This window comes from Agelaius tricolor, unplaced genomic scaffold (genome assembly GCF_023055355.1).
Source record: "Agelaius tricolor isolate 1412-34295 unplaced genomic scaffold, bAgeTri1.0.p SCAF_3, whole genome shotgun sequence".
NCBI lineage: Eukaryota > Metazoa > Chordata > Aves > Passeriformes > Icteridae > Agelaius > Agelaius tricolor.
This window is the reverse complement of record NW_027269263.1, coordinates 63,439,815-63,467,052: the sequence shown is the minus strand read 5'-3', so window position 1 is coordinate 63,467,052 and position 27,238 is coordinate 63,439,815. Positions and strand designations below refer to the sequence as shown.

At 45.8% G+C, this 27,238-nt stretch overlaps 1 protein-coding gene across 1 annotated transcript in view; it reads right to left on the bottom strand.

The window, feature by feature from the left end:
* CCDC3 (coiled-coil domain containing 3) overlaps window positions 1-20,370 on the bottom strand; it is a 34,806-nt gene extending 14,436 nt beyond the window's left edge. Inside the window, exons 1-2 of the mRNA XM_071424094.1 lie at window positions 19,386-20,370; window positions 18,290-18,464 (exon numbers count right to left, since the gene is read on the bottom strand). Of these exons, the coding sequence (XP_071280195.1) occupies window positions 18,290-18,464; window positions 19,386-19,819 (609 nt within the window). The 5' untranslated portion in view covers window positions 19,820-20,370. The remainder of the gene's footprint in view (window positions 1-18,289; window positions 18,465-19,385) is intronic.
* Window positions 20,371-27,238: the final 6,868 nt, after the last annotated feature.

The following is a 27,238-nucleotide window of genomic DNA, read 5'->3' as shown; positions in this document are numbered from 1 at the left end:
CAAGTAACTGAAAGTTCCAGAAACCCACAGTGAGATTTGTGTGCCTAAAACTCGAGGTGTCAGGTGAGACACCCCAAAAAGGCTTGTGCTGTTGGCTGCATCCACATGAGCAAGTCAATTGGAGCAAGAGGAATGTGTCTGTAGACTGAAGCTCTAGATGTGTTTGGGGTGAGCAAACAGGCAGGGAAAGGGCTCAGAAGGTGTGTGAAGGACCAGCTGTGGATCCCTCACGTTCCCATTAGGAGCTGGTGCACACCATACAGGCATCTGCAGCAGTCTGGCTGTGTTTCCTCCAGGAGGAATCCACTCATTGTGCAGCAAAACCTCTCTGTGAACTGAACCAACAGTTGTCAAGCAAAATCACATGTCTCCTACTCAGCAGATTCATTCCCTCTCAGGATGGAGATTGCACTGATTTGACACGTCTGGCAAGCTAAGACACCTCTTGTTCCCTCAGGTGCTTTGCCTGAGCTCCATGGCTTGGGAAACTTCCAACAGGAGACCTCACAACCATTGCAAAGCCTGCAATGCAACTGCTTTCACATTTGCCTCTCATCCTTCCTGATGGGCCAGCTCCAGGCTCTGGAGGTGTTTCACTGGCCTGGTGGAGGCCCCTCACAACTCATCTGAGGACAGGAGATGGGGATGGATGTGCAGTGCAGCTCTGGGATTGTGAAATCCAATTATAACTCAGAAAGAGCAGCTAGTGGCTCTCCAGAGCCATCTCCTACCACAGCTCACTAGGTTTCTCTCCCTGAAGTTCCTCTAGAAGGCTCAAGCAAGGAGGCTGGCTGAGCTCTAAATCAACTCACCTATTTCCTGCCACTTGGTGCACTGCAAATCTTTACTGGTGCTGACATCCATGCTGTCCCAAACTCCTACATTTTTATGAACAGTTGAACCAACAAGTGCTGGGAGAACACCAAGACTGTGAAGCCACCTTGGCTGTGTTTCAACGTCTTCTGGAAAGATCCTAATGCAACACAGACATTCATGATATGTTTGCACTTGCACTTGCTGGCTACACTTGAGCTTGTCTGTAATGAGCTCTCGCCACAATACCACACATGAAATATAGACAGACAGACAGACAGACAGGCATATTGGTTTCAGAGTTACATGGGAAGGAAGGCAGATGTCTAGCAGCAAAAAGAACTCAGTAGATACAAGGACATTGCCTCCCAGCTCTGCTCATCACTGTCCATGCCTTAAAGCCAGGTAAAAATTGTTTAGACACTCCAGTTCAGAAATGAGTTCCTGAGACACAACCAAAACAGCTCTGAGGCTGGAGCTGGACTGAGTTCCATGGATGTTCAGATCCACTAAAAAATGCCAAGAAATGTGGCTGACCTTTTGGTTTTGGGGCTGAGGAGTGACAGACCAGAGAAGATGTTTTGCTATGGACTCTAGGCTGAGTCCAAGTCTTGCTTACATGGCTGGGCAGCAATTGAATATAGCAACAGAAAGGAGAACAAAAATAATGTGGTAGTAGCTAAAGAAGCTGCCATCTGTCCAACAGCTCATGACAGCTTAGTTGAGCCTTTTGGAGTCAGGGGTGTCATTGCTGGGAAGGTGTAAACTCATGTTTTACATTAGTGACTTAAATACTTAAATTTAATGAAGACTGTTGAAAATGCATGTCACATCCTTTGACTGCTGAGGGAATAATTCCCAGGTATTTCAAAGCTTAATTATTCAAAAAACTTTTCAGTCAATTAGAACGAATGCATATGTAACAATAATAAAGAAACAAAAAAATATATAGGGATAATTCAATTTAAACATCAGTTGATCCAATTACTGGGCTCAGCCCCCAAAGTTCAGGTGAAAGCAGATCTCACAAGCAACGTTCCACCTCTACCACTTTTCAAAGTAGACCAATACGCTAAACTAACAAAGCTACTTTCATCCAAAAAATTCTGAATGTGGCTTCATATTTCAAACTCATTTATTACTTTGCTTTCTATGTATAACTCACAGTTTGTGAGAACTATACAAAACCACATAAAAGGGAAGAGGAAAAGGGAGGGGTGCTATAATAAATTCTGCATTCCCTGAGAAGATAGGTAAGTGTCTTCTTGTGCCAACTGCCCTTGGTGTTAAATTGCAGGAAAGGTTTATATGCAGTTATAACCTCATTGATTCTGAGCTGAGTTTTGAATCTTGGGTGGTGACACAGTGGTTACAATTGTGGGTTGCCTGGACTTTAAAAATGTGATTAAATTACAATAAAGTTACAGTAATGGCCATGACAAAGAACGTCTGTAGCAACCACAAATGAGCACTCCTCAATCTTCACCCTGTGTGTCTGTTAGGAGTTTTACCACTGTAGGCACTGCAGCTCACAAGAAATTCTCACACAGCATCTGTGAAGCTTGCAGAAGCTCAGAGGAAGAGGACACAGCTCTGCTCAGCTCTGACAAATTACAATCAATTCACTGTTACAGATTCTCCATGTCTTCCAGGGCAATGCAGAGTTGTGGGGCACTTTCACTCCTTGTAGCCAGCTGGGTCAAGAGCTTCCTGAAGGCTACCCCAAAAATCTGTGTCTGTGTTTCATCAGGACCAAAAAAACCCAACCCTGTAGCAGCTGTGAGAAGATGCTATTCCATCATCCCTTTCAACAGCTGCTGGACACCTCTGAGCACAGTCTGCACCAGCAGGACCAGTGTTTTGCATCACTGTGTCCCCAGCAGGTCAGCAGTGCTGCAGATCTCCATCTCCTTCCTGCTCCTTTTCAAACTCCACCGTGTCAGCTGAGTTGAATCAGTTTTCTGGATGCCTTCCCACTTCCTTAATACTTCAGCAAACAGCACTAAGAGTGTGAAAAGGCTCAGTGCACATCTTTGAAGGAACCCAGGCCTGACAAGCTCTTCTTGGCTGTCACTCTGTGTCAGAGATATATTTGCCTTTGTTTTCCCCTTGTTTTTAAAGCTGCTCTATAGTGTGTTTTACTGCATTTGATGGGGAACTTTAAAAGACTCCATAGAGCAATGCTTTTTCTCACCCTGACTCCTCAGCTATAGTAGAAACTGGAGAGATGGTGCCTTGGACAGCTTCTGACCCTCCTCTCAAGGCTGCTTCTTATTCACTCCTGTGGTTCAGATTTCTTTGTAAACATGGCTGTACATGATTCCCTATGACCCATAGGGAGGGAAATCCCTAAGAATGGGCTTTGGGGCAGGGACACTGAATTCTCCATTATATGTAGTATAGTCCCAAACCCCACATTTTCTGTCAGCCAAACTAGAAAATAACTTGCTGTCCACTATGAGGCAATGAGGGCAACAAGAATCTGTTCTCTTTAAACCAGATTATATCAGACTTCCTGTATAAAATTGTTGGAAGTCATTCCTTTTGCTCACCAAATTACTTCAGCAGGTGCATATCTTTCCTAGAAAAGAGTTCCAACCTCTTTTTCAGTGATAGAAAATCTATCATGACCCCTGGCAAACTAAAAATTAATGATCTACTTCACTTCAAAAACCCACTGTATTTAGGTTGGGTTATATGGATGCAGATTGCTGCCAGTTTCAAGCTGTAGGTCAAGAAAGAAAAATACTTAAGGCAGAATAGTTCTGGTTTGATTTCTGAGTCAGGAAATCCTTGCTGTAATTGCAGTCTGCCAGGTAAGACACACTTCCCCCCGTGCTCTCACCCAGACCACAGCCAGGTGTTTGAGGAGGTTCTGCCTTCCTCTTCAGAGAAACACAGTGGCCCCTAGCAATGGCTAATTGCCACTCTGCTGATTGACAAAGTGCCAAGGAGTGAGCTCTGCTACCTCCATAACCGATAATTACATTTTTGTCAGGCTGCCAAGGTCCTCACACACACCTGCACGCTGCCCACACAGTGGTTACAAAGAGATTTATAAGAATTAATTGTAGCATTCCTATCACGCATCTCCCCGCCCGCTTCCAGCAGCAACACGTAAATCCAGAGATGAGCATGTCTAATTTCCTCTCCTTGCTAACCTCAGAGTAAAGCCAGCTAAGAACATCTTCTGTTTGCATCCTTTGAAGCCTTGAGTCATGTTTTTTCCTGACATCTTAACTTCATTCTAGGTGAGGAATCACACTTTTTTCTCTTCTTCTTCTATTTTACTCTGCTTATTTGTTCACGCCTTCCTGACTAGTCTAGACAGCCCTACCACTTATGATTTTCCTGAGATGGATGCTTTCCAAACAGTACAGCTCTCCTCCCACAGAACATGGGCCAAGCTTCACAAAACCAAGCCTCTTCCCACGGATCAGCATTTCCCCAGCTAGCAATTGACTTCCAGAACTGAAGAGGTAGGAACTAAAGACTGTGTAACATATTCATTGCCTCCAGGATCCTTCCTGATTCCCAGAGGCATCTACTGTCCATGCAGCATCCCATCAAGCTGCATCCCTCATTTCTACCCCCTCCCTACTTCGTGCTCACCCCTGGAACCTCCCAACCTGCTAAACACTGATGAGCCCCTGTTGCAATGCTTTTCTTACTGGTCTTCATGCTGCCCCTTTTGGGAAAGCAAAAAGCCCCACTGAAATTTTCCTTCTCCCTGATTTGGTCCTAATCTGTTTTGCATTTTATTCTTTCTTTTTATTCCTTTTTTTTTTTCCATACTATATTCTGTTTTTACATCCTTCTCAGTTTTCACTTTCTCTCACAGGTTGCTGGCACTATTGACATTCATCTGCACTTAATCTTCTTGGGGTTAGGTCTTACACACAAATATTTGCTTTCCCTGTTGGCACTTCCAACAGTCTAGGCAAAACTTTGAAATTTCCCTGTGGCAATAGCAGTGGGAGGTCCCAGACAGCCAGGGAAGGGGCTTTACTCCCTCTTTTCTTGTATTGCAGAGTGTCAGCAGTAGCTGATTCCTGTCCAGGATAGGGGAGGAATAACCTCTGAGGCTCAGACATTAAGTTTGGTCTGTAAGTCCAAACTTAATGTCTGAGCCTCAAAAAAAAATGTAAGTTTTGAGTCCTGTGAGAGGGTTGAGGATAAAGGTCTACACAACCATGAAGGGAGAAAATAAAGACTTACAACATCTTCCAGCAGAAGAACTGGGAGCATCAGATAATAAAGTAGGAAACAGGTTGAAAGCAATCTAAAAGTTGGCAATCAAATCAAAAAGGCAATAAAATTCTCAAGAGAAGGCTGGACAGCTTTATGGGAGACAAATTGACTGGATGTCACTGAATATATAGACAGAAATAAATATATGGAAGTTGCTTCAGCACAGAGACTTCTTCAGCTTAAAGCATTGGAGAATGGGAAGGCATCAGCTAGAATTCTCTTCCTGTACTCTTCCATGGATACCTGACTTAGGTAACACTTGGCATACTGTGAGCCTTGGGATGGGGACAGGGGAGAATGCTGACAGTCTTTTACTTTACTTCCTCAGAAAACTTTTGGCAAAACTGCTATTTTACACCAGTTCAGGACTTCTGATAATAAAATACCTAACAAAAGGACTCCTGTACCTCTCTCTGCTGTTGGCCAAAGCCCTTCAGAATGTTGTATACAATGAAATTCAATCTTTGCTCACATTTTAAGATCAATACTGAAGCAGACAAGCTCCTTAACTCCATTCAACTAATACTTACATACATCCAACCAAGAAGCCAATCCAAAGCCAGAATATTTATCATAAAATACATAAAAAAACATGTTCAGAGTCACATTGACAGTGTAGACTTGAAGTTCAAACAGAAGAAGCCCTAAAATCAAAGCTGAAGTAATTCAAACAGCCCCATTACACCTCCAATAATGTTGACTGCACTAGAAAGATTATTCCAGTTGTTCCACAAGCTTTAGAGTTAAAGGCTTTCTGTGTTAGAGACAATGTTCCCTTTTGGTAGAGTATTGATAACACATGTGTCCTCTCTTTTTATTTTTTTTTCCTAACATCATTTTAATTTTTTTTTTATTTATTTGCACCATTTTCTAACTCAGTTCATGATTGACCACAGCCTTAAAAAAAATGGAGGCAGAGGTTTCAGAATTTCAAAACACAAGGAATTGCTTTAAAGCAATTTAGAAGATTGGATTTAAATCCACAAAACAAAACTCTACATCCTTCATGCACTCAGCAAATTTTATCTGAAAGGCTTTATGAGCTAGAAGATAAAGACTCCAAAATGCATCATAAGCTCCAGCCAAATTCAAGCCACCTGCTCCACACAGCAGCAGACACAGAAGGAGGACTCCAGGCATGCTGCACTGCTTGATTCAAGCTCTGGACTTTTCCTCATCCACTGAATCTAAGCTGGAACTGCTGTATCCAGAAAAAGAAGCCAGTGAGACAGAGCCATAGTCATGGTCAAGGTGCTGTGGGCTAAATGGCCCAGGATCACATCAGTCCCTTTTAGACACAAAAAAGTTCTTATGTGGCCAAGGCCAGACCACAGTGTGAGCTCAAATTACCTCTGTTCTTGCAATTAATATATTGTCTTTGCCCCAAAGACCAGCAGAATCTGAAAACAGTTATTTGTAGGGCTAATGTTGCAGTGGGTGCAAGATTAGGAGATCTTTCCACTCACATATTGTGCTGGGCAAGGATTTCCAAATCCCTGTGCTGCTCTAGAGAAGTTAGGAATACTGACTGCAGATGAAAGTGCAAGGAAAGGGAAAAGGAAAGAGAAAAGGAAAAGGAAAAGGAAAAGGAAAAGGAAAAGGAAAAGGAAAAGGGGAAAGGAAAAGGAAAAAGGAAAAAGAAAAGGAAAAGGGAAAGGAGGAAAAGGAGAAGAAAAAGAAAAAGAACAAAAATTTTTCCTAGGACCTGGAAAAAAGGATAGTGGATCTGAAAAATACTGAGAGCAAACATTAACACTTCAATAGCCACGTTCCCAGCTCATAGCTGTGGGGTTGAGGCCGCCCCAGGACACTGCCGATGTGTAAGTTAATATTTAAAGATACGTGTGGGCTTAGGAGCAGATTAAAGTACACAATGAGCCCTGGGCAAGCCTGAGATTTCTCCATTTCACAACATAGGAAATGCTGTAAATACCATGGCAAATGCAATTACCAGAGTGTGATAAACACCACTTCATTAGCAGAGACCACAGGAGGCTTCTCCTGTTTCAGAGTTTCTGACAATGAGCAGGACCAGAGGCTGATCCTGAACTCCAGACACAGAACAGGCAGGCAAATGCCTCGGAGATGCCTCCAGTCTGGGATTTTGTTTTTAGCCCATCTCTGGCCTGATGCTTTGATGGAAGGGCTCTGCTCCTTCATATCCTCAACATCTGTGATGTGTTTTTTGAGCAATGACTGTCAGTAAGGACAGGATGTGTTCCAGCAGCTCCAGAATGCCACTGATTTGGAAGAACCACAACATTTTGAATCAGTAGTTCAGCTGCTTTCAGACCCTATATTTCAGTTAAATATAGGAGGATTTTGTCACTGGATGTGGTTTCAAGCCACTTGTATTATGGCAGGCAAGATTTGAGAACTAAGTATTATTTCCAGGACACATCTAATCAATGATTCTACACCTTTGGGAAAAGAATCAAGAATCACATTTGCTCCTCTGCCCTTTGAAACCAAGATTTAAGAAAACACAGGCTCAATTAGGGTTTCAAGGGACAGATAGTGAAGTGCTCACTCAATTCAAACAAAATATGCCTGAGCCTGAAATGTGTAAAAGGAAAATCATTGATGGTAGTAACAGCTCTTCAGTAGACCCTTTTTAAAAGTGTTTGTTTCCAATCCTCAGTGGCGTCTCACAACACCAGGACTCGTGTCCAGCATGGCACAGAGGACTTGGAAGTGATTTTTAGAAAAATTCACCTCCAGGTTATCTTCTTAAATCCAGCTGATGGAGGTGGGCTTTGGATGGTACCTGGTACCTCCTGGAGCTGCTCAGCCACAGAGTGGGGGACATAAACCCTCTCCAGACAGAGCAGCACCAACAACAGGACAGGACAGGGGGCTCTGAAAGCCTGTACAGCCCCTCCCAGAGCCGTGTCATGAGCTGTGCAATGGCTCTTCCTCCAGAGGCAGGCAGCCAGAGAATGTCTTCCTCTGACCCACTTCAATCTCCCAGCTAGACTCAAGTTTTGTAAGTAATTGAGATTTTACATCAGTGGGACACACATTTCGGTGGGTTATTTCTTCATTTCCTATTCCCATGAGTTATTTTAATTTTCTCTCATTTACAATGTTATTTTTTCTTTGTCTCTACTCACAGAAAAATCTCCAGCAGAGGTACTTACAGACCAAGTAAGGTTCTTCCCCACAGATAAGCCATGTACACACAGAGTCTCACTTAAGACAACTTTTATAGACCATGAATAAACTCTCTCCCAGCCAACCCAGACCTCAGAACTCTTTTAAAGTGTGAGCAGGCATGTGGCAGAGGTGCCCTATGGTTACTGTGACTAAGCCCCCTCCTCGTTATCTCGCATCTCCCACACCCAAGGATGTTGCTTTAAAGGTGGAAAAACAGCTTCCTCATTCTGCAACAAAATAGAGAATTTTGAGTGCATGTGGCTGCTGTGTTTTTGCTTCAAAGGCTCTGAAATGGGAGTTCCATCTTTCCCCATGTAAAGGAAATTAGGACTTAAAGCATCTGAATTTCTATTCCTATCCTGGAGCCATTGTCAGTACAAGCTGTTCTTCCACTTTGACTTTCCTTCCTTTCTCTCCCAGCCACCATCCAGTTAAGCATTTAAGTAATTTTCCACAATAAAAAAAATCTAATAAACAATACCCAGAAGAACATATTTGTGTTTGTACCCCGTTTAAAGGCTCTGGAAATACAAAAAGAAAGCCAAACAAACAATTGTGCTCTGAAATGGATGTACAGCAATGACAAATGAAAGCAATAAACTCATTGCATTTTGAGGAAAGGAAGAGGATACAAGACACCATCCACCTGAAGAAGGAAGCCAGACTTCATCCCACCAACATGCTCTATTTGAATAAACAGCTAAACCCCAGCTGCTCATGCTAAACCCACCTGAAGAAAACTCCCTACTCAAAATGCAGAACCACCTGTGCAAGAAGGCTGGAAACCATGGGAGGGGAAGGACACAGGATTTTGACAAATAAGTTTACAGGTAAAAAAAATAATTCAGACAGTTGTTTCTAATCCCAAAGGTCATGAATCTGGGAGCAAAAATAATTGTCTCCACTGGACTGGGATACAGAGCCCAACACACCTGCCTTTCTTTTTTACCTCTGCAGAATGGAAATAGCTCTCCTGCTGCCCCTGCATAGTGAAGGAGATGGGTCAGTTTGAGGATAACAGTGTGTAAATACCAGCTTGCATTTTAGTCCCACATCTTGTCTCAATATAAAACACTGCACCAACATTCTCCCTTGCAGTTGCTACTGGTTCCTTACTGACCTAGGAAATGCAAAAATACTGCAGAAAAAAGTCCATTAAGTGCTTTCAGATCTCAGGAAATATTTGTTTCCTTGCTTGCTCTTAAGTTTTTTGGGCAGAAATTCAGACCTGGCTTTTCAGCCATATTATTTTCCTTTTGTATTTTATAGTGTCATGGAAACTTGCCTCTCCCTCAGTGTGTTTTTCCCTGCTGTCATTCCTTTTACTGATGACTCCACTAACAGTTGCAGCAGCCTTGTTCCAAAAAAAGTTGACAGACTGGGGCAGCAAGAGGAGGGAGTCACAGCATCAGCTGCTGGAGGCACCTGCAATGATTTGCTCAGCAACCAGCTGCAGTTGGCCCACCAAAACCATATGTTCCCAGTCCCCCAAAACCAGGCACTTTGGTTTGTCACTTCACATTAGCTGCTGCAAGGGGCTGAGTGCTGCCAGGGCCAGCAGCCAAGCCAAGCCTGGCACCACATGGCTGCTCCTGGCTGAGCACAACAGGGCAAGGACACTTCTCCAGGGGAATTTGGAAAGGTTCTTGGCTGGTGGAGGCAGGATTTAAAAGGCTCTGTCTGCAGCTTCCATTAGGGACTCGAACTCCTGCTGCCTCAGAGCCAGCTTGGCTTGTCATTTGTGAAAATAAACATCAAAATGCATGGGCTGGGAGAAAATATGTCCCAGATTAAAAGATCTCATCTCCCTTCAAGCCACAATGGCTGATCTGGTTACCGGCAGCATCACAGGTGTCCTGTCTGCCAGCTGGACTTTGGTGGCCGTTGATTTTAATAAATGTTTTGCTCCATCTTTTTCTGTATCTATCTCACTCAGGTGGGTCAGGAGAGAGAGAAAAATTCAAAGAAAATACTCTCCCTAGGTTCAAGGTCAACAGCAACTAAACCAAGGTCTGCCCACAGCACCTTTAGGAGCATCATGTTCATCAAGGAGAGATCCTGGTCCAGGACTGCTGATCTACATGAATCATCCTTTCCACCTGCTGACCAACACAAAGTGTCAATTTGCACACAAAAACCACCCAACTCATCTACAGACTCACAGATTTACAGAAGGGCATGGTGGTTCCCATAACTGGGTTGAACATCACAAATTATGGGCACCTCCCACATTAATTTTGGCAGATCTTGTTCCAGAAAACTTGCCCGAGACTCATTCTGAATGTATTCCCCAAGAGCTGGCTCAAAACAAGCTCTAGGAAAATCCAAGCAGGTGAAGAGCCATGTGAAGCCAGCTCTGATGTTTGCTTCCCCCTCCTGCTCCCAGCCCAGCCTAAGCACTGGAATAGCCCCAGTGTGTTACTGTGAGCAGGATCCAGGACTCATCTGAGCATCTTTCAGTGGCTCCCAGGCAAAGTCAGAACCTCCACCCTCTGAGACTGAAATGTCATGGGACAAGCATGACTTGTAAGCATGACTGGATCCAAAAGAACCCATGATCTGCTTCTTTGGAGTGCACATTCTGTTTTGCCTTGGGTTAGTAAGATGATACATCCACCTTAAGAACATTAGCCTCAACTCTTCTCCTTGGAGAACATCCCAGGTATCTGGGGAGCACCTTGAGCACACAAACCTCTGTTGAGGAAGGGGATTTAGCTGTGGACACAAGCTCTTTCAAGCATCCTGCACTACTCAATTTCACAGCCCAGATCCACACCAACCCTTTCCCTGCACCTCTCCCTTCATCTTTCACAGTGGTGGGATGTTCCTTCTCACTTTCCCACTCTGGGGAGGCCATCAACAGGAGGGCAGGAAAGCAGAGGTATCACTCACACCCAGGGAAGGAGACAGCAGACTGAAATCAGCCTCCTCATGTGTTCTGGTTGCCACTTTTCCCATGACAGTGTCATCTCCAGAGGGGATGGATGAGAGGTCCTCTGCTCACTACAGTGCTGCCATTCCCAGCCCATCTTCACGTGTGGATGCTCAGGGTGGGATTCAACCTTCCCACTGCCCCCCCTGAGGGAGGTGTCACCCTCCTCAGCCACTTCTGTGTTAGCATAGAGGGAACATGGGCAGCTCAATCAAAATCCCAATTCTCCTCCCCACACAGTGCCTTGGCCCTTGGCTAAGAGGCTTCCAAAGGTCAGGGCCTCCCAAAAAACTTTTCATCCAGCTAAGAAAGCACTGCTGGGCTTGAAAAGCCATGTCTGGGCTGGAAAGTCCAAGGCTATGGCATCCTGCAGACAGCCTTGGATCTGAAACAGAGGAGGGACAACAGGGTCCCTTCAGCCCCACCTTTGTGTCTCTCAACATGCAGAGCTCAGCCTACAAATGCCAACTGCCCCCATGGCCACCAGCCAGGCAGAGAACCTCAAAAGTGTCCTGGGGCTGGGGTCAGATGCCTGCTCACCACCAAGCTCAAGTACAGCAGCAGATAGCCTTGTGCCATGAAATATGGAATGAATTAGAGCATTTGGCAGAGCTTCATTAAAGTGTGACTCTGGATAATTAAAAGAGGCCTGGAGCCATGTGGGTCTCCCTTCCCTGCCAGTTCCTGGAAGGATTGTTCTTCACCCTTCGAGGAGGCAGCAGCACATACACACACACACATATCCCTGGTTGTCTTGGTATTTCCTTGCTTGGTGAGCTGGAAACTGGATATTTTTAAGGATATTATGTACTTGGATGTGCCTGAGACACAGCAAGAGAGAGCTGTGCTCTGGAGCAATCTGCAATGCCTGATAGGCAGCAATGGTCCAGACACGTTCACCAAGAGCTGTGCCACTCTTTGGGGCTCCCCTGTTGGTACCAGGAGGGGGCTAAGGGGAGTCTCACCTCAGCACCTCCCTGCCAGCAGGGCTGCCATGGGGGACAAGAGCTCAGATGGGTGGGAAAAGGCTCGATTTTCAATCCCAAATTCTGACTGTTCATAAATGATACCGAATCCAAGGCTCCCATGTTACATCAGGTCATCCCTCCTGCATTGTGTATGAAAACCAGCCAACCTATCCCCACAGAAATAATGTGCTTCTAAGAAACAACTGAAAACCAGAGATACTGCCCATTTTTCTCCTGGGAAGCACTGCTCAGAACACCTTCTGGGTGCTATAAATATTATAAAGACCATATGCAATGGAAACATTCTGTGGATAAGGCTATTGTGTATTCCTTTGTGCTCTTTTACTCCATATTTTATCAGCCTGTGTGCATGTGGAAAGATAGAAAACTGATAGGGATATGCCAGTCAGAGCCCTAAGAGTCCCCTACAACAGCCTGGGTGTGAAGATTTGGGAAAGAATCAATTCCATTTTTGTGCCAAAAGACTCCTGGGGATGTTACCCAAATGTATCAATTGTCTCGTGGTCTTCCCTTGCCCCAGACACTTGTCAGCAGTTCTCCATTTCATCTGATATTGCTTAAATGTACTCAAATTAAACACAGATCATAGGGAGGGGGTTCACCCTGGGTGGGTTTCTGGGAGGAAAACAAAAGCTCTGTAAATCACTATGAAAACAACCCAGAAGTGATGGCACTTTCTATCATGCTGTTAGGCTCATGGAGAAACAGCTCCTCTAACCAATGGCAGGGCAAGAAACCACATGTAAAAGAAGATTTTCAAACCTCTAGATATTGGACCTCACTTCAATTCTATTTTGAGGTCTTTTTGTACTGCCCTTGCCACGTAGCACTGGTTTTAACTGAGGTTATTTTGTATTTCCCTAGTGTCTTAAGACCACAGAAGGGAGAATGTCTAATGCAGCTCATGCCACAAGCAAACACAAAAACTCAGTACATGGGAATTAAAGAGAACTGTCTCCACCAAGCCTGGAGCTTTGCACAGTAATGGCAAGGCCATTTATGCAGTTACATTGCTTTTCTTATCTACCTGCTCTTTTTCAGACTGCTTCTTCTCCTAAAACAGCTGGCTCTGGACTCCATGAGCAGCATTTTCCAGTCTTGACATCCATCTCCCAGCACTCAGAGCAGAGAGGGAACTCTGCAAGAGCAGAAGCTCTTAACTTTAATAAGAGAAAAAAATATTACTTTTTCATTTTAATTTTGTGAATAACATGGACAACACAGTTATCAGCTTCTTTTTCCTAGTGGCCAGGATTTGCAAGATTCACAGAGCAGAGTCACTTCTGGCATCAGCAATGTCCATCTCAGCCACCACAAGACCTCTGGCCCATGGATCCATGGCAGCTCAGGCTCCCTCTGAACATGACACTATTTAATCACTTCCAAAATTAGGGTGGTCTCAAACATTTTGGGGACTTCCCCAACTTTCCCTCTTTCTTCCCCCTCTCTGGGGGCATGTTGTCAGGGAGATGGATCAAAACAAGTCCCCATAGCAAACATCACATGAACAAGCCCTTCTCTGTCTGGTAGGCAAGGAGCTCTAGTACAAGTGGCTATTTCTCTGTGGCTTGTGTCCTCGTGGTGCTGTGAAGTGTCACTGATTGAGACCCTCTGCCATTCACCTGGTTGAGAGCATCAGGGAAAAGACAGGCTGGACCAGCAGATGGGCTCAGGGATTCACCCAGCCCAGTGGCTCCCAGTCCATGCACACAGCAGTTGCTGAAATACAGATAATTCTAAAACTATTTCCTCTACTTCCACAGAGGGAGAATGTAATTTAATTTTTGCTTTGCACAGTAATGGCAAGGCCATTTATGCAGTTACATTGCTTTTCTTATCTAGTTCCCTTTTCAGCTGCTCCAAAGTCTTCCAGGTGTCCCAGTCAGGTCATTAGTCTGTTACAGCAGCCATGGTGCCACCAGAGAAGAAGATCCAAACCCAAAGATGCTAAACAGATGCCAGGCTAACCCACTAATTACCTTGCTTTTTATTTGGGACACTGGCTACTCCCATAAAAGCTCTATGATTAGAGATCATACTCCAGATAAAGCTCTGGAGGTCTCTCAGAAGGCAAGTCCATTCATCTAAATCAATTGAGGTAACTGTGTGGTTGTGGCTCTGCTTGCTGCTTGAGTCAATGTAGGGAGAGAGGCTTAATAAAAGGTGTGATCTCCCCCTGCAATCTCTGAGCTTAATTGAAGTTATTTGACTCCTTAATTTCATGGACTTTATCTCAGTGCTGTCACTGTTGCTCACAACTGGGCTGACAGCTTGACATCAATCCCTTGTTGTGATGCACTTGGGTCATTTTGCAGCTCTCCTGCACACATAAAGGGGGAGGCCAAAAGAACACATCTCCTTACCAACCTGTAGACAAAACCAGTTCAAGCCCCTCTGAATAATAACTACAAGTGCTGCTAGAGATTTCTACTGTCCTTATTGACACCAGACCTTAAGTCACTTCTCCTGAAATCCCTTGTGTGCAGACAAAGCAACAAGGTCCTCTCTGTGAGATCACACAACCCTGCAGAAGGCCAGAAGGAGAAATTACAGCTCCTAGATTTGCACTAAAATGGTGAAACTCTGCAGGGGGGGCTAGATTTCAAATCCCAATGTAAGGCATCATCCCTTGGCTTTAGAAACAACCTTGTGGAAACCACTGCAACAACGAGCTGGAGTAAAGCAAGAGATCTGCAAACATCACCAAGGGGCTGAGACAAAAAGTCAAGATGAAGCCACATGAGTATTTGCCTCTGCAAATGTGGAGGCCAAAATGCAAGTGCCTAAAGAAACAATGGCAGGAGCAATCACTGCACTCTGAAATGGCCAGAACAAGAGCCTGAGTGAATTTATGAGATTGTAGGGTTATTGGAAAACTATGGAAAGCAGCATTTGGCTCTTAGCCCAGACTGCAAGGGGCTTAAAAATGCAGCTGGAATTAGCTTACAGCAAAAGCAGCAGGCCCAGGATGAGGAAAGTATTATACTCAGTGAGATGTGCCTTGGGTCTGACCTCTTTTCATCACACGCCATGGGGCCTTTCTGAAAACTAAAAGCATTTTACCATGATGGAAAAGGCAGGTGGCACATCCCAGTGCATCAAAAAGTTCCTGCACATTTCTTTGCTCTCTTTTGCATCATCAGACACATTTGCTGGAAGGAGGAGAAGGAGCTATCAGTGTTTTCCTCATTTTACCCCTTGGGCAGCTCAGATAAGGCTGCCTGCATGCAAGGAGCCAAGCAGGAGGACAACATGTCAGTGGTCACTTTGGGGCCACCTGCTCCATGGCCAGCTCAAGTACACCCTGCAGAAGGGACCCCTTGCTTGGAGTGGGATTACATGAGGCAAAGACACTCATCCATCATGGGATTTTCTCACATTCTGACTGAGCATCCCAGAGCTGCAAACACAAATTATCCATTGCATCTGCACGTGCTTCTAGCACCAAAGTCTCTCTTGAAGTGTCCACCCCAGAAATATATCAAGAGCAGGATTCCAAAAGACTTTCAGACTGTGGGATTTGTCTGTAAACAGAAAATTTCATCATTCCTTTATTCCAAACCTCCTCTGGCCTGCTGCTTTTTAAGTTGTCCCTGCATTCAGCTGTTCCAACACCTGGAGGCAGGATCCTACCTATGAACTCCTGGGATGAGACTCTCATCTCAGCTGCCTTCTGATCAGAATGTCTCAACATTTCCACTTCTCCTCTCTGACTGCACAAAACATCCATGATGTATTTTAAGTAAAAATTTATGTCAGTACACAGCAGCTAGTGAGACCTCTGACTCCTCACTACAGCATGAGCCTCATTAAACAACCTCCTCTCTATCCAAGCTCTTCCTGACTTGACACCATCCCAGAACCCTCCCTTTGGATGTACCCAGGCTTCCAAAGAGGTTCTTTTCCAAAACCTTCAGGAGTAATGCTCTATGTTCACTGCCTGTGCCATGAAGCTGGCACATAGCACAGATTTCAGCTTTGGAGCCAGCATGGGGCAGCTCGGCCGAGCACATTCAGAAATGGAAATTGTTCACACTGTGACAGGATGTGAGCAGACACAGTGACAATTGGGAAATCCACCAGAACAGGTAAAAAGGCAGAGAGAGGAGGGAGCCATAAAGAGAGCTGTACCTGGGAAGAGCTGAGGAACAAATTCCTAATATTGCAGCAGGCAGAAATGTCATCCCTTTCCCAGGCTGGGGCACGCAGGCGCCGGGAGCTGGCGCTCGGCTGGGCAAACACAGATGCAGGAGCTGAATGGGAGCACAGTCAGCCCCATCTATTTTTAACTGGTGCAGAGGAAGCTTTTACTTTTCATTATGAGGGCTGGACAAAGTGTCCATCAGTTGTGCTGAATCTGTTCACTGGGTGGGTGGGGGTTGAAATGTGTAAAGCCCCCAGCCCCGGCAGTGGGAGCAGCAGCCCTAATCCCCCCCAGTCTGCTCACAGCTGCATGGGTCAAAGAGTGCCACAGCTGAAATGCACTTCTGATACATAGGCTGAGGGTTGCCCCAGCTCACCCTGGGGGTTTCTGCCTGGTCATTTCCATTAAGGCTGACTGGTGAGATTCACTGCTGGCATAAACGAGTGCCAGCCCATCAAGATCCCCCACGTTTAGCTCAGCATGACGAAATAAACAGTGCACAGGCATCACCAGCAGACACTGGCAGTTGGATCTGGTGGCCTCCCAATGCCACTTTGCTTCCCTGGACGAAAATCTGTGGATTTGGCAGCAGCAGCACCTTTACTTGCCAAGTATGTTGCTTGTGTCACTGGGGAGCAGGGGGTGGGAGGGAGAAGGCAGGGCTGGGACCAGGGCTTTCCACCTCCCCCTTCTTGCCTGGACAGGGTTACAGTTCTGCAATTTAATTGTAGGATAACTAATTTCCTCTTAAATATCAGTTTATGCTGCTGTCCCATATATTTGAACAGCACCATTCTACAGTCTCCCCTCAAAAATATCAGCAGCAAGAAAACACTTGCTCATGGGGCATCCCAAGGAGAAGAGCTGTGTCACTGGCCAGATGGCCACACAGCAGCTCAAACTTTGTATGCTGGCATTTGGCCAGGTGGTGAAAGGAAAAGGCTCGGCCAGCTACTGAGTTCCCTCCATCCATCTCCCAAGCAAGCCACTCACACATCTGCTGTCATACATAAACATCATGCCTTGGGTAAATCCACAGAAGACACAAGCAATGACACCTGTCCTGTCCATCCTGACCTAGAGAGGTGCTTAAAATGTTCTCAGATACCAGGGGAAGCCACCAGCCTCACAAAACAAAGTTTAGCACTAAACCAGCTCTCCAAGTTCCACCTTCTCAAAAGTACACGCACTTCCAGAACGTGCACACACATGACAGCATGTTGCTCCTCTCTGCCAAATAAGCATTTGTTAAAATCCTGCATTTGTTACACACACTACAATCCCATAAAGGGGCTCAGAAGCCACCAAGAGTGGGCATCTTTGGATGTTCTTAAGGGAGGATCACCTAGAGGGTAAACTGCTTTCTGTGGCCTTCCTTGAAAGGAGAAAGAGACATTTCATCTGTCTTGTCCAGAAGTAAGCGCTGGCATCCCTCAGAGGAACCCTGCCCTCATCACTCACATGAAATGTGCCCTTAAGAGTCCTTTTTTCCCCAGCTGCTACAAAGGCAGCTCAGGGTGATTAGTTCAGTAGATGTTTATGCTGTTATGTGGAGTCAGGCAAGAATAATCCCTTACAGTCTGTCATGGTCTAGGCACTGCTCTCACTACATGAGATGAACAGAGAAGTTCAAAAGCAAAGATCGGCTCCTGAGCATTTCAGCTGAAATTAAAAAAAGAGGTCTAGAGATAGCAAACCCTGAAATTATCTGGGTGGGGGAGGACAAGATCACAAGTAATACTATTTTTAACCTATTGTTCATGAACAAGTTGATACCAAGCTTTGCTCAGGTCCATGGGAAGCTGAAGAAGTTAACACAGAGGTCAGCTTTGAAAACAGTTTAATATTTCCTCACCAGTGTGTTACTTTGCTAGTGGTACTACCCAAGGAACAGGAAAATCAGGGACCTGCTGCTCTGCATTCATGTACACATGTTCACAAAGGACATGGGAATGCCTGTGCCCACTTTGAAAACAAGCACTGGAAAGCAAACAAATCCCTTACCCGGTTGTCCTCTTGAATCTCCCAGTCACTGGAGAAGCTCAGCACATGCTGTGCCTGTGAGCAGTTGGAAAACTGGAAAAGGCTGGCAAACATTCTTCTGTTCTCCTGGGTGTCGGGGAAAATCGCCTCCTGGAAGTTGACTCCATGTGGCAGAAGGATGTAGTTCTCATCCATTCTGGAACACAGATTGCAGGGGCAGCCCACTGTGAGAATGAACAGCACTCTCTCTCCTGCAGAAGTCACCTGTCATACTTCAGCCTGGCTCGACAAAAAGTCACACAGACTTTTAGCCTGCAAGTAGCTCTCAGCTCTCCTGGCACCAAAATGACAATTTCCACCACAAGGACCGGATCAGGCAGCAGTAGTAAGGACCAAACTGCTCCTTCCACCCTGCAGACACCATGAAGGAGGCAAATCTGTATTTTGGGCCACAGTTTCTACTGAATTTGCATCACTTTGCCCTTGAGCCCAGAGTTTAAGTACTCCTTCAAGCAGTCAATAAATAACTTGTGTCAATAAAATGTGTTTAAAGATGTTGGTGCAGACTAAGCCCTAGACAGCATCAAAATGAGTTTTGTCATGCAGTCTAAGAATACACCAAGTATTTCAAAACAAGCCACTGAGTAGTATTTCGCAAATGCTCTCGAATTGAAAGGTCACAGAGATGGCTCTGTTCCCACATTGTGGTTTATTTTCTTATTCTTTCGATGAGCCCAAAGTCAGGGTCTGGCTGGGACTCGGGAGAGTCGATGGAAAGCTATCGGGTGAGTATTCGGGGATGGGTTTTAAACTCCCACGACAAACTTCGGCAAACGCTCTGGCCTCTCTCCAGCTCCGTGACCGTCCCGCCGTAAAAACAAAAGCACCAGCACCCACGAGCTACTCAACAGCAGCTCCCTGTGCGATAATGCTGGAACACTACGGGAGTTTGGTGTTCCGGGCTTTTCTTTCCCTATGAAACTGAGGGTGGAAGCGCAGAAGAGAAGGCGGTGCGCGGAGAGCGGCCGCGGGACGGAGCGAACCCTGCGGGCAGGGGCGGGCGCGCATCCCCCGGCACATCCCAACCCCTGCCCGGACCCCCCAGCCCGGCACTCACCGGAGGAAGAAGAAATAAGCGTAGCCCTGCATGACGGTGTGCGAGTGGCAGGAGAAGTAGCCGAGGCCGGTGAGGTTGAGGCGGGAGCCGGCGGGCACCTCCAGCATGCTGCCCCACGCCTGGTCGCACAGCAGCTCGATCTCGGCCGAGTAGAAGAGGTCGCCCGCTCCGTGCTGGGGGCCGCCGGGGGGGCCCCTCTGCCAGGGCAGGTAGTTGTAGGCGCCGTAGGGGTCGGGGTGCAGCGCCAGCACCCGCGCGTACACGATGATCGCGGCCAGCTCGGCCCGGCAGCCCTCGCTGAGCGGCCGCCACTCGGCCGGGAGCTGGCAGCCACCCCCGGCACCCGCCCGGGCCCCCAGCACCAGCACCAGCCCCAGCACCAGCACCGGCACCGGAACCGGCACCGGCAGCGACGCCGGCACCGGCACCGGCATCGCGGGCGGCTCCGGGCCGGGCTCAGCGGGGCTGGAGCGGGGCACGCACGGCCCGGAGGCTGCGGGGGACCGGGGCTGGGCAGGAGCGCAGGGAGGCGGCGAGGAGGAGATGAGGAGGAGATGAGGAGGGGTGGAGGGTGCCAGGGGCAGAGCACAGAGGGCTGAGAGCCGGGCAGACAGGAACGAGAAGGGGCGAGGGGCAGGAGGTGTGCGGGGGCAGAGATGCGAGGAGCAGAGATGCGAAGGGGAGGGATGGGAAGAGGCAGAGATGCGAAGGGGGCAGAGAGGCAAAGGGGAGGGCTGTAAGCGAGAGAGGTGCAAAGGGGGAGGTGAAAAGGGAGGGCTACAAAGGGGAGGGATGCAAAGGCAGAGTTGCAAAGAGGAGGAATGCGAAGGGAAGAGGTGGACAGGACGGAGGCTGCAAAGAGGGAAGATGTAGAAGAGCAGAGATGGGAAAGGCAGGCACGCTCCGGGCTGAGCACTTGGTGGTACCCAGGGCTTTGAAAGGTGAAGGTGTGCCTCGTAGGGTTTTGGAAGTGCAAGGATCCCAGTGGAGCAGAGGGCTGTGCACAGCTCCCCTAGGAGAGAAAATCCTGGGAAACTTTAGATGTGTTTGTGTAGAAACTTGTAACTCTAGTCATCCACTTCTCCCACTTGAAATGAGGCTGGAGAAAAACTCACAAGTGTAGGAGAGCAGCCTGCAATAATTTTCCAAAATACACCTGGTGAGCAAAGTAAAAGTAAAAGCCAGGTCTCAATATATTTTGATTTCCCGCTGCTTCATCCTAGAAGAGTCTGATGCAGCTTTTTGGCAGATAACTCGAAGACTGACCCTCTCCCCACATACAAACTGCTGTGGAGCTTCTCCCAAGGATCCCTGGGGGCCTTGCACCACTCACAGCCTCCAACAGCCTCTTTCTATTTCAGTATTCTCCTTTTCCCACATCTGCTCCCACTTGGAATAATAGTCAGGAATGGGCATGGGACACTTAAAATCTTCTGGAGGTTTTTTTTTTTTTGGTATGAATTTCATGGAGACACAGTCACAGCTAAATCTCTCCCTGGCTGTAAAGGTTACTCAAAGTCTGGCAGCATGTCCTGGCTGGTTCCTTTAATCTCACCCTCCATCTATCTCCATCTACCTCTCCAGTCCTCTACAAGGACTTGGAGCTCCTGGAAGCAGAAGGTGCCTCTTTGTTCCATGTTCATGCTGCTCCTGGTATAGGAGGGTCCTTGTGCAGGACTGGGGTGCAAAATAATGTGCAAAATAATGAATCATCAGTTAAATAATGCTGAGTCAACTTCATAACAGTGAGACAAAACAGCTTCAGTGACAACAGTCTTTCTCTGGAATAGTTTCATCACTCTCATCTGTGTGCTGAAAAGTTTAACAAAGTAGTATTCATATTTTATGATGGCAAGATGCTACAATATATTTCACCATAGCTTTATGCATGAAGTGCAAAGTTGTTTCTTGCTAAAAGATCAACAGATTTGGATTTTTTTTCCCTAGAAAAAATTTCAGAATGACAGTGTTTTTCTATTTTTTCCCTGTTTCTCAAAGATCAACAAATTGCTTCAAACTTTCAGGAAAAAAAGCTTTAAAGACAATTTTGCATTCTCTTAAGAAAATACCCTCAAGAAATCCCAAAAGGCCAACCAGCTCAGTATTTCTTTAATGTTAAGCATTAGGAAAAACTGCTTTTTGCTTTGGAACCTGAAGGGACAAAACTGTGGTAGAGAAGGTTTTAGAGCCTCTTTCAGTAAGTTTTAGATAAATACATAAAAAATAAAGAGTAAAACAAAGAATTGAGGCTGATGTTTACTTCAGATAAAGCTGAGGCAGTTTTGGAGGCATTTTGTGCAATCTGGTGTAAATGGAGACTTTGATATGAACTTCATGTTTCTATAAGAAATGGTTTCTTGAGATACTGGCAAAGAATAAAGAGAGAAGCTGCAAGTGGTGGGAGAGATGTTCAGCCCATGCAGGGTGGTGTCTCCATGTCTGTCCATGTCTTTCCAAGTGGTGCAACTGGTGTCAGAGCCTGGCAGCTTCACTCACACAAATCTTGTGTTCAGCAGCGTGTGAGTGCTTTATTACTTCAGTGCCACTTGTCTGGAGGCAGAGCCCCAAGAAGCTGAAGAGATGTTTGTAACCACAACCAGGTTGGTTGGTTTTGTCCTGGGAACCAAATTCTCAGCTTGTGTGAAATGCAGTTGCTGTTTCCTCTGTGTATACATACAAGATTGATATCTTCTGGGTAAAAAAGCCTCACATTTAACTTTCACCTCTGCTTACTGTGTGTTGCAAGTAAATAATGGTCATCTGTCCTCAAACTGCTTTGGACATATCTCATCTAAGCTGTGATCTGTTCTGCTGTTCCTCACATTTCATTTAGCCACCACAAAACATAACACAATTTAGCTGGGAGGGAGGACAGGGTGAGAAAGGACAGGCAGCTCACAAGCAAAACGTGGAAGTCTCTCCTTAATGCTACTATTAATAGCCTAAAGTGCTTATATTTGATCAGGGTGCTGGAATCAGTGAGCCAGCTCAGAAAACACAACAGCATTTGCTGGCATACTCCGGTGCTGGCTGATGCTCTCCAAATTGCTTTTTGGTGGTGATTACCAGAGTGTGGGTGCAAATAATTCATGCTCTGTGGAATTTCTCTGTCATTCTGCAGAGTGGTCAAGTCAGCATTTTGAGGATATAGCAGGCATCCATAGAGTTGATTTTAGAGCTGAATGAGCTGAAGGGGGGTCTTATTCATAACCCTGGAGCAGACACAGTAGGTGTGCAAGTCTACACATAAAAATACTCTCATTTGGAAGTGCCTGATTTCCTTGGTCTCTTCCATTCATGTTTGCTGGTGCTGTGCCCACTGTCACTGTGAGGACTTGGGGTGGCTCATTTTCTCCCGTGCCCTCTGTGACATGTCCCCAGCTGAGACCTCTCCCTGTCAGGAGTCTCTCTGGAGATTTATCAGTGTGTAACCTTTCCTTCCCATACCAATAAGATGATCCCTTTGCTGTTTCAATTAATTAGCAACTTAGATGGGTATTTTGGTAAAGAGTTCAAACCACCTACATTCAGTGATTATTGTGATTTTGTTCTTAAATTTCTCTCCACAGAAGCACCATCAATTTTCTTCTCTCTTCCTTCATTTCTGAGGTAGTGAAAAGTAACAGGAGCATCTGAATCCATTCCAGGAGTCCTTTCTCTTCCAGCTCTAGATAACGAGGAATTAGTGACATGAAGTAAGGATTTAAAGCCCTCCCTGGAGGCTGCATCCTTCAGATCTGTGTTTGCTGTTTCTCTGCAGGGATCCACAGGCTGATCTGAGACGTTTTTCAGTGCAGTGTGAATACTTTTGTACTGTGAACTCAGCGTGGGTCTGACAAGTGCTGTAGCCAAAACCAGCTAATCAGAGGAGCACCAATAGAGCCAATTACTGCTCAGGCTGCACTTTCAGCCACTCATGCATGTGCCACAGTTATTCATTCACTTCCTCTGCTTAGATAGTCTTGTAGACTTTGAGACAGGCTCATGATTTTCCCAGGCAGGAGCTCTTCCCTTTTTTTCACACATTTTTACAGATATTTAAATCAAAGATTTCTCCCCCTGGGCTATGTAATTTTCTCTGCTGTTTCTGTGGCAGTGCAGGTGATTGAAACCTTTTAATAAAACATTGCTCTGCTCTGTCTCTCTTTGCCCCTAAAGTACTGACTGAGTGGAGCATTAGTCCAGGTATCCAACAGGAGAGCACAGTGCTTGGTCTGGCTGCCTTTCTGATGGGTGTAGGTGATCTGAAACCTCAGCCCAGCTGTCTTTTATTTCTATATCTGCAGTGATTCCTTTGTAGTGCAGGGTACAAAATATCAAACCCAGATTTTTTTCCCCCCGTGCACTGCTCTTTAAACTGGGTGACCTACAAAGATGAGTATTTGGCTGTGCTAGCATCCCCACAGGAAGAGATGTTTTTGTTAGCTTCTTCTATCTATGCTTCTCTAATTTGAGTCATTCTTCTCATAGTTTGACATTTAGTCCATTGTATTTAACTATTTTTGTACCAATACTGCCAATACTGGGCTGGCTGATTCCTATTAAAAAAAAAAATAAATCACATTTCCTGTCCATAGTTGTTAATGTTTTTTTCTTTTGAAGAGTAATCATGACTATGAAGCAACTGGACCTGTCTTGTGGGATCAGCTGGGAATATTTGTCTCAAAGAGTTTGGAAATATTTATTTGATGCACAGTAGTACAATTAGAATTTGAATTAAAAAGTGAGTAGAAGGATCAGGTAGTTGGTGTAGATGGAGATCTTTGGCTACACCTCCACTGTATCTTTCTGCCCTTTCTTGCCCTCTTTGGCCTTTACCCTTTCCTCTTTCCATCTTCACAGAATCATAGAATGGGTTGGGTTGGAAGGAACCTTAAAGATTGCCAAGTTCCAACCCCCCTGCCATGGGCAGGGACACCTTACACTAGAACAGGTTGGTCAAAGTCCCATCCAACCTGATGGTGAAGACTTCCAGGGGTGAGGCATCCACAACTTCTCTGGGCAACCTGTGCCGGTGCCTCATCACCTGTCAGTAAAGAGTTTCTTCCTATTATCTAATATAAATCTACTCTCAGTTTGAAACCAATCCCCCTTCTCCATTCTGCCCTCACTGTGGTCACTGCATCCTGCTCTCTTCTCCCTCTGCCCTGGTCTCTGACAATTCAATCCAAATTGAATTCAAATTCAAATTCTCTCACCAATTCAGATGCAGTTTCCTCTGGATCTGGGCCTCTGTCCTGTTAGCTGTGTTCTATTCAAACATCTTCTCCTACTCCCACCTTAGCCTGGCTCCCTGACATCTGGGGACATCTGGTCCTCATCTCAGACCCATTGTGTCTGAAAGGGAACTGTTTTTCTCTTATCCATCACTTGGACTTACAACCTGGATGACATCCTCACTTTAGACTTGAGAATAGAGACCTCTCTATTCTCAAGGTTGTGTCAACACTTTCCCTGTAGCCCTGTATCCCAGATGTTCTCCCTTTCCTGCCATTCACACAACAAAGATGGTTTTTTGTCTCATGCCTAGAGTCCTGATGCATCTTTTCCTGGGCAGACCCAGCCTTGGCTCACCACTGCCTATCCAGTCCTTTTCCAGCTCATCATGACTGGGCATGTTTACCTCCCATCTTTTCCCTGGGTTCCCTTGGCCACCTGCCTCTTCCACCCCTGCTTACAGAAGAGCTCTGAGGCAGGGACTCCCTCAGCTCTGCATTTCTGCAGCAGAAATGGTTCCTGAGCTGTGACTGCAGGTCTGAGAACGAGAATAGCAACAACATGCAGGCTGATTGCAGCCCAAGCCAGCAGAGGCCACAAGTTGCTGTGCTCATAGGTCTGTTCATAAATCAGAGTGAAATGTGCTGTCTGAACGTTGCTCCCAGTAGACACACATCTGCATAACACATACCACTGACACAACCAGCAATGGGAAAGAGATCCAAACACAGCATTCCCACAGCTGGGGAGAAGGAAATAGAGACATCTAATTCCCCTGTCCCTGGGGTGAACCCTGGCTCAGGTAAATGCAATTTTTAAGCATCAGAGGTTTTAAAGGCAGAGGGACTGTTAGGAAATCTAACCTGTCCGCGCTGATGATGTCACCCAGGGACTCCAGTGTCATGATCATTACTGAATTTAGAAGAACAAAGTGGAAGACACACAATTCTCACTTTAAAATCTCAGGTGGTGGAGAAGATAGGTCATCCCTTGGTCAGTTGTTCCAATGCTAAAATCTTGTGCTTTTTCTCCTTCTGGATCTGCCTGGCTTCGGATTCCATCGATGAGTTCATGTCATGCTATGTGAAAAAAAAAGCCTTATTAGATATTCTCAGCCAGCTTTGGCATTTATAATCCAATATAAGTCTCCCTTGAATAAATTGAATACACTTTCCTTTGCTTGGTGGCAGGATAACTGGACATTATTGTAGCTTGATTGCCCCAGATTTTTAAAGTTCTTTTCGTCAGCAGACACCAGAGATGAACTCAGGATCATAAAGCCTGGTCTCCAAAGAGCCAGGGAGAGAGCAGCACCACCACATCTCTTTGGATTTCTGTTCTTTTATCCAAGAACCACATTTATTCTGCTAGCCAGCATTACACAAGTATGGAACAATTTTCATTGGTCACTCCTGAAGAAAAATTGTATTGGCAAAGTACAACTTGCCCTTCAATCCAAGCTTCACTTATCAAGTGAAGGCAGTTCTGGCCTGGTTTTGGGCCAGGGCAATAATCCTCCAGCACCCAGTCACTCACAGGATCACAGAAGAGTGATGAAGAAAGTGATGCTTACATATCTAAGTCCTAATGTAACAATCATATTGTAAGATTTTGGCTTCTTGTCTGGAAATAAAAAGATAGAGATGTGAAATGTTTTGTCTTTGCTTAACTTTCCTGGATTTATATCTTGTCCCTCCTATGTTTCCTGAGAGCTGAACTTTCTTCAGTTTTTGAATCACAGCTGGAGGTAACATGTTTGACACAGTCTTCTTCTAAAGTGAATTTAGTGTGCTGAGTGGTAACAGATTGCTGGGCCTGACTTCTGTCTGTGCCCCCAGCAGAAGAGAAGCAGGACACGTCAGAGCTGTGGGAGGGAAGGGGTTGCCTTTCAAAGGGGCCAAGATGCTCCCAAACAAAGCCCACTCTGTCTTTGTGAGTGCAGAGAAGGTGTGCAGGTAGATCCAGCAGAGACAGATCATCAGAGACACCAAGTGTCCCTGTGCAGCCTTTCTTCCTTCATCACTCAGAAACCAGCACCTGCCCTCAGAGGCTCTGGTGTGGAGCCCAAATGGAAATGAGAACCATTGCTCTCCTGCTATTGCTGCCTGAACAGCAATGGGCACTTGTGCACAGGAGGCTGCCCAGCCTCAGCTTGGGATGATCCCACACAGACAAACATTTCTTCTTGCACTTTGGCTGGACAGAGCAAAAAGGAGAAAAGGGCTTCTTATAATGAGAGACCCTGGCACCGTGTATGGTTAATGCAATTGAACTCACTCTCTGCTCAGTTTTCACAACTGGGTTCTTACTCTGATGAGTTAATTCCCTTTGACGTCCCTTCTGTCCCTCCCCTGCTTCCATTGAGTCTAAAATAACCCAACTGTCCATCTTGCTTATGGAATTACTGAACTTTCAAGAGAACACAAAGTGCTCTCCCACAAGGATTTGGGATTAAACCTCTCTTGTTTATGTTAAACATAACATCTTAATTCTTCCACTGCTGGAGGGCAAATGAGTCCCCACAACCCCAAAGAAACCTGCTTTCAAGCCTATAGCAAAGGTCAGTGTGATTTGTTTCTCATTATAGATGTTCTTTCTAGTGAAGTTGTCTCATGGCATATGACAGTTCTATTACA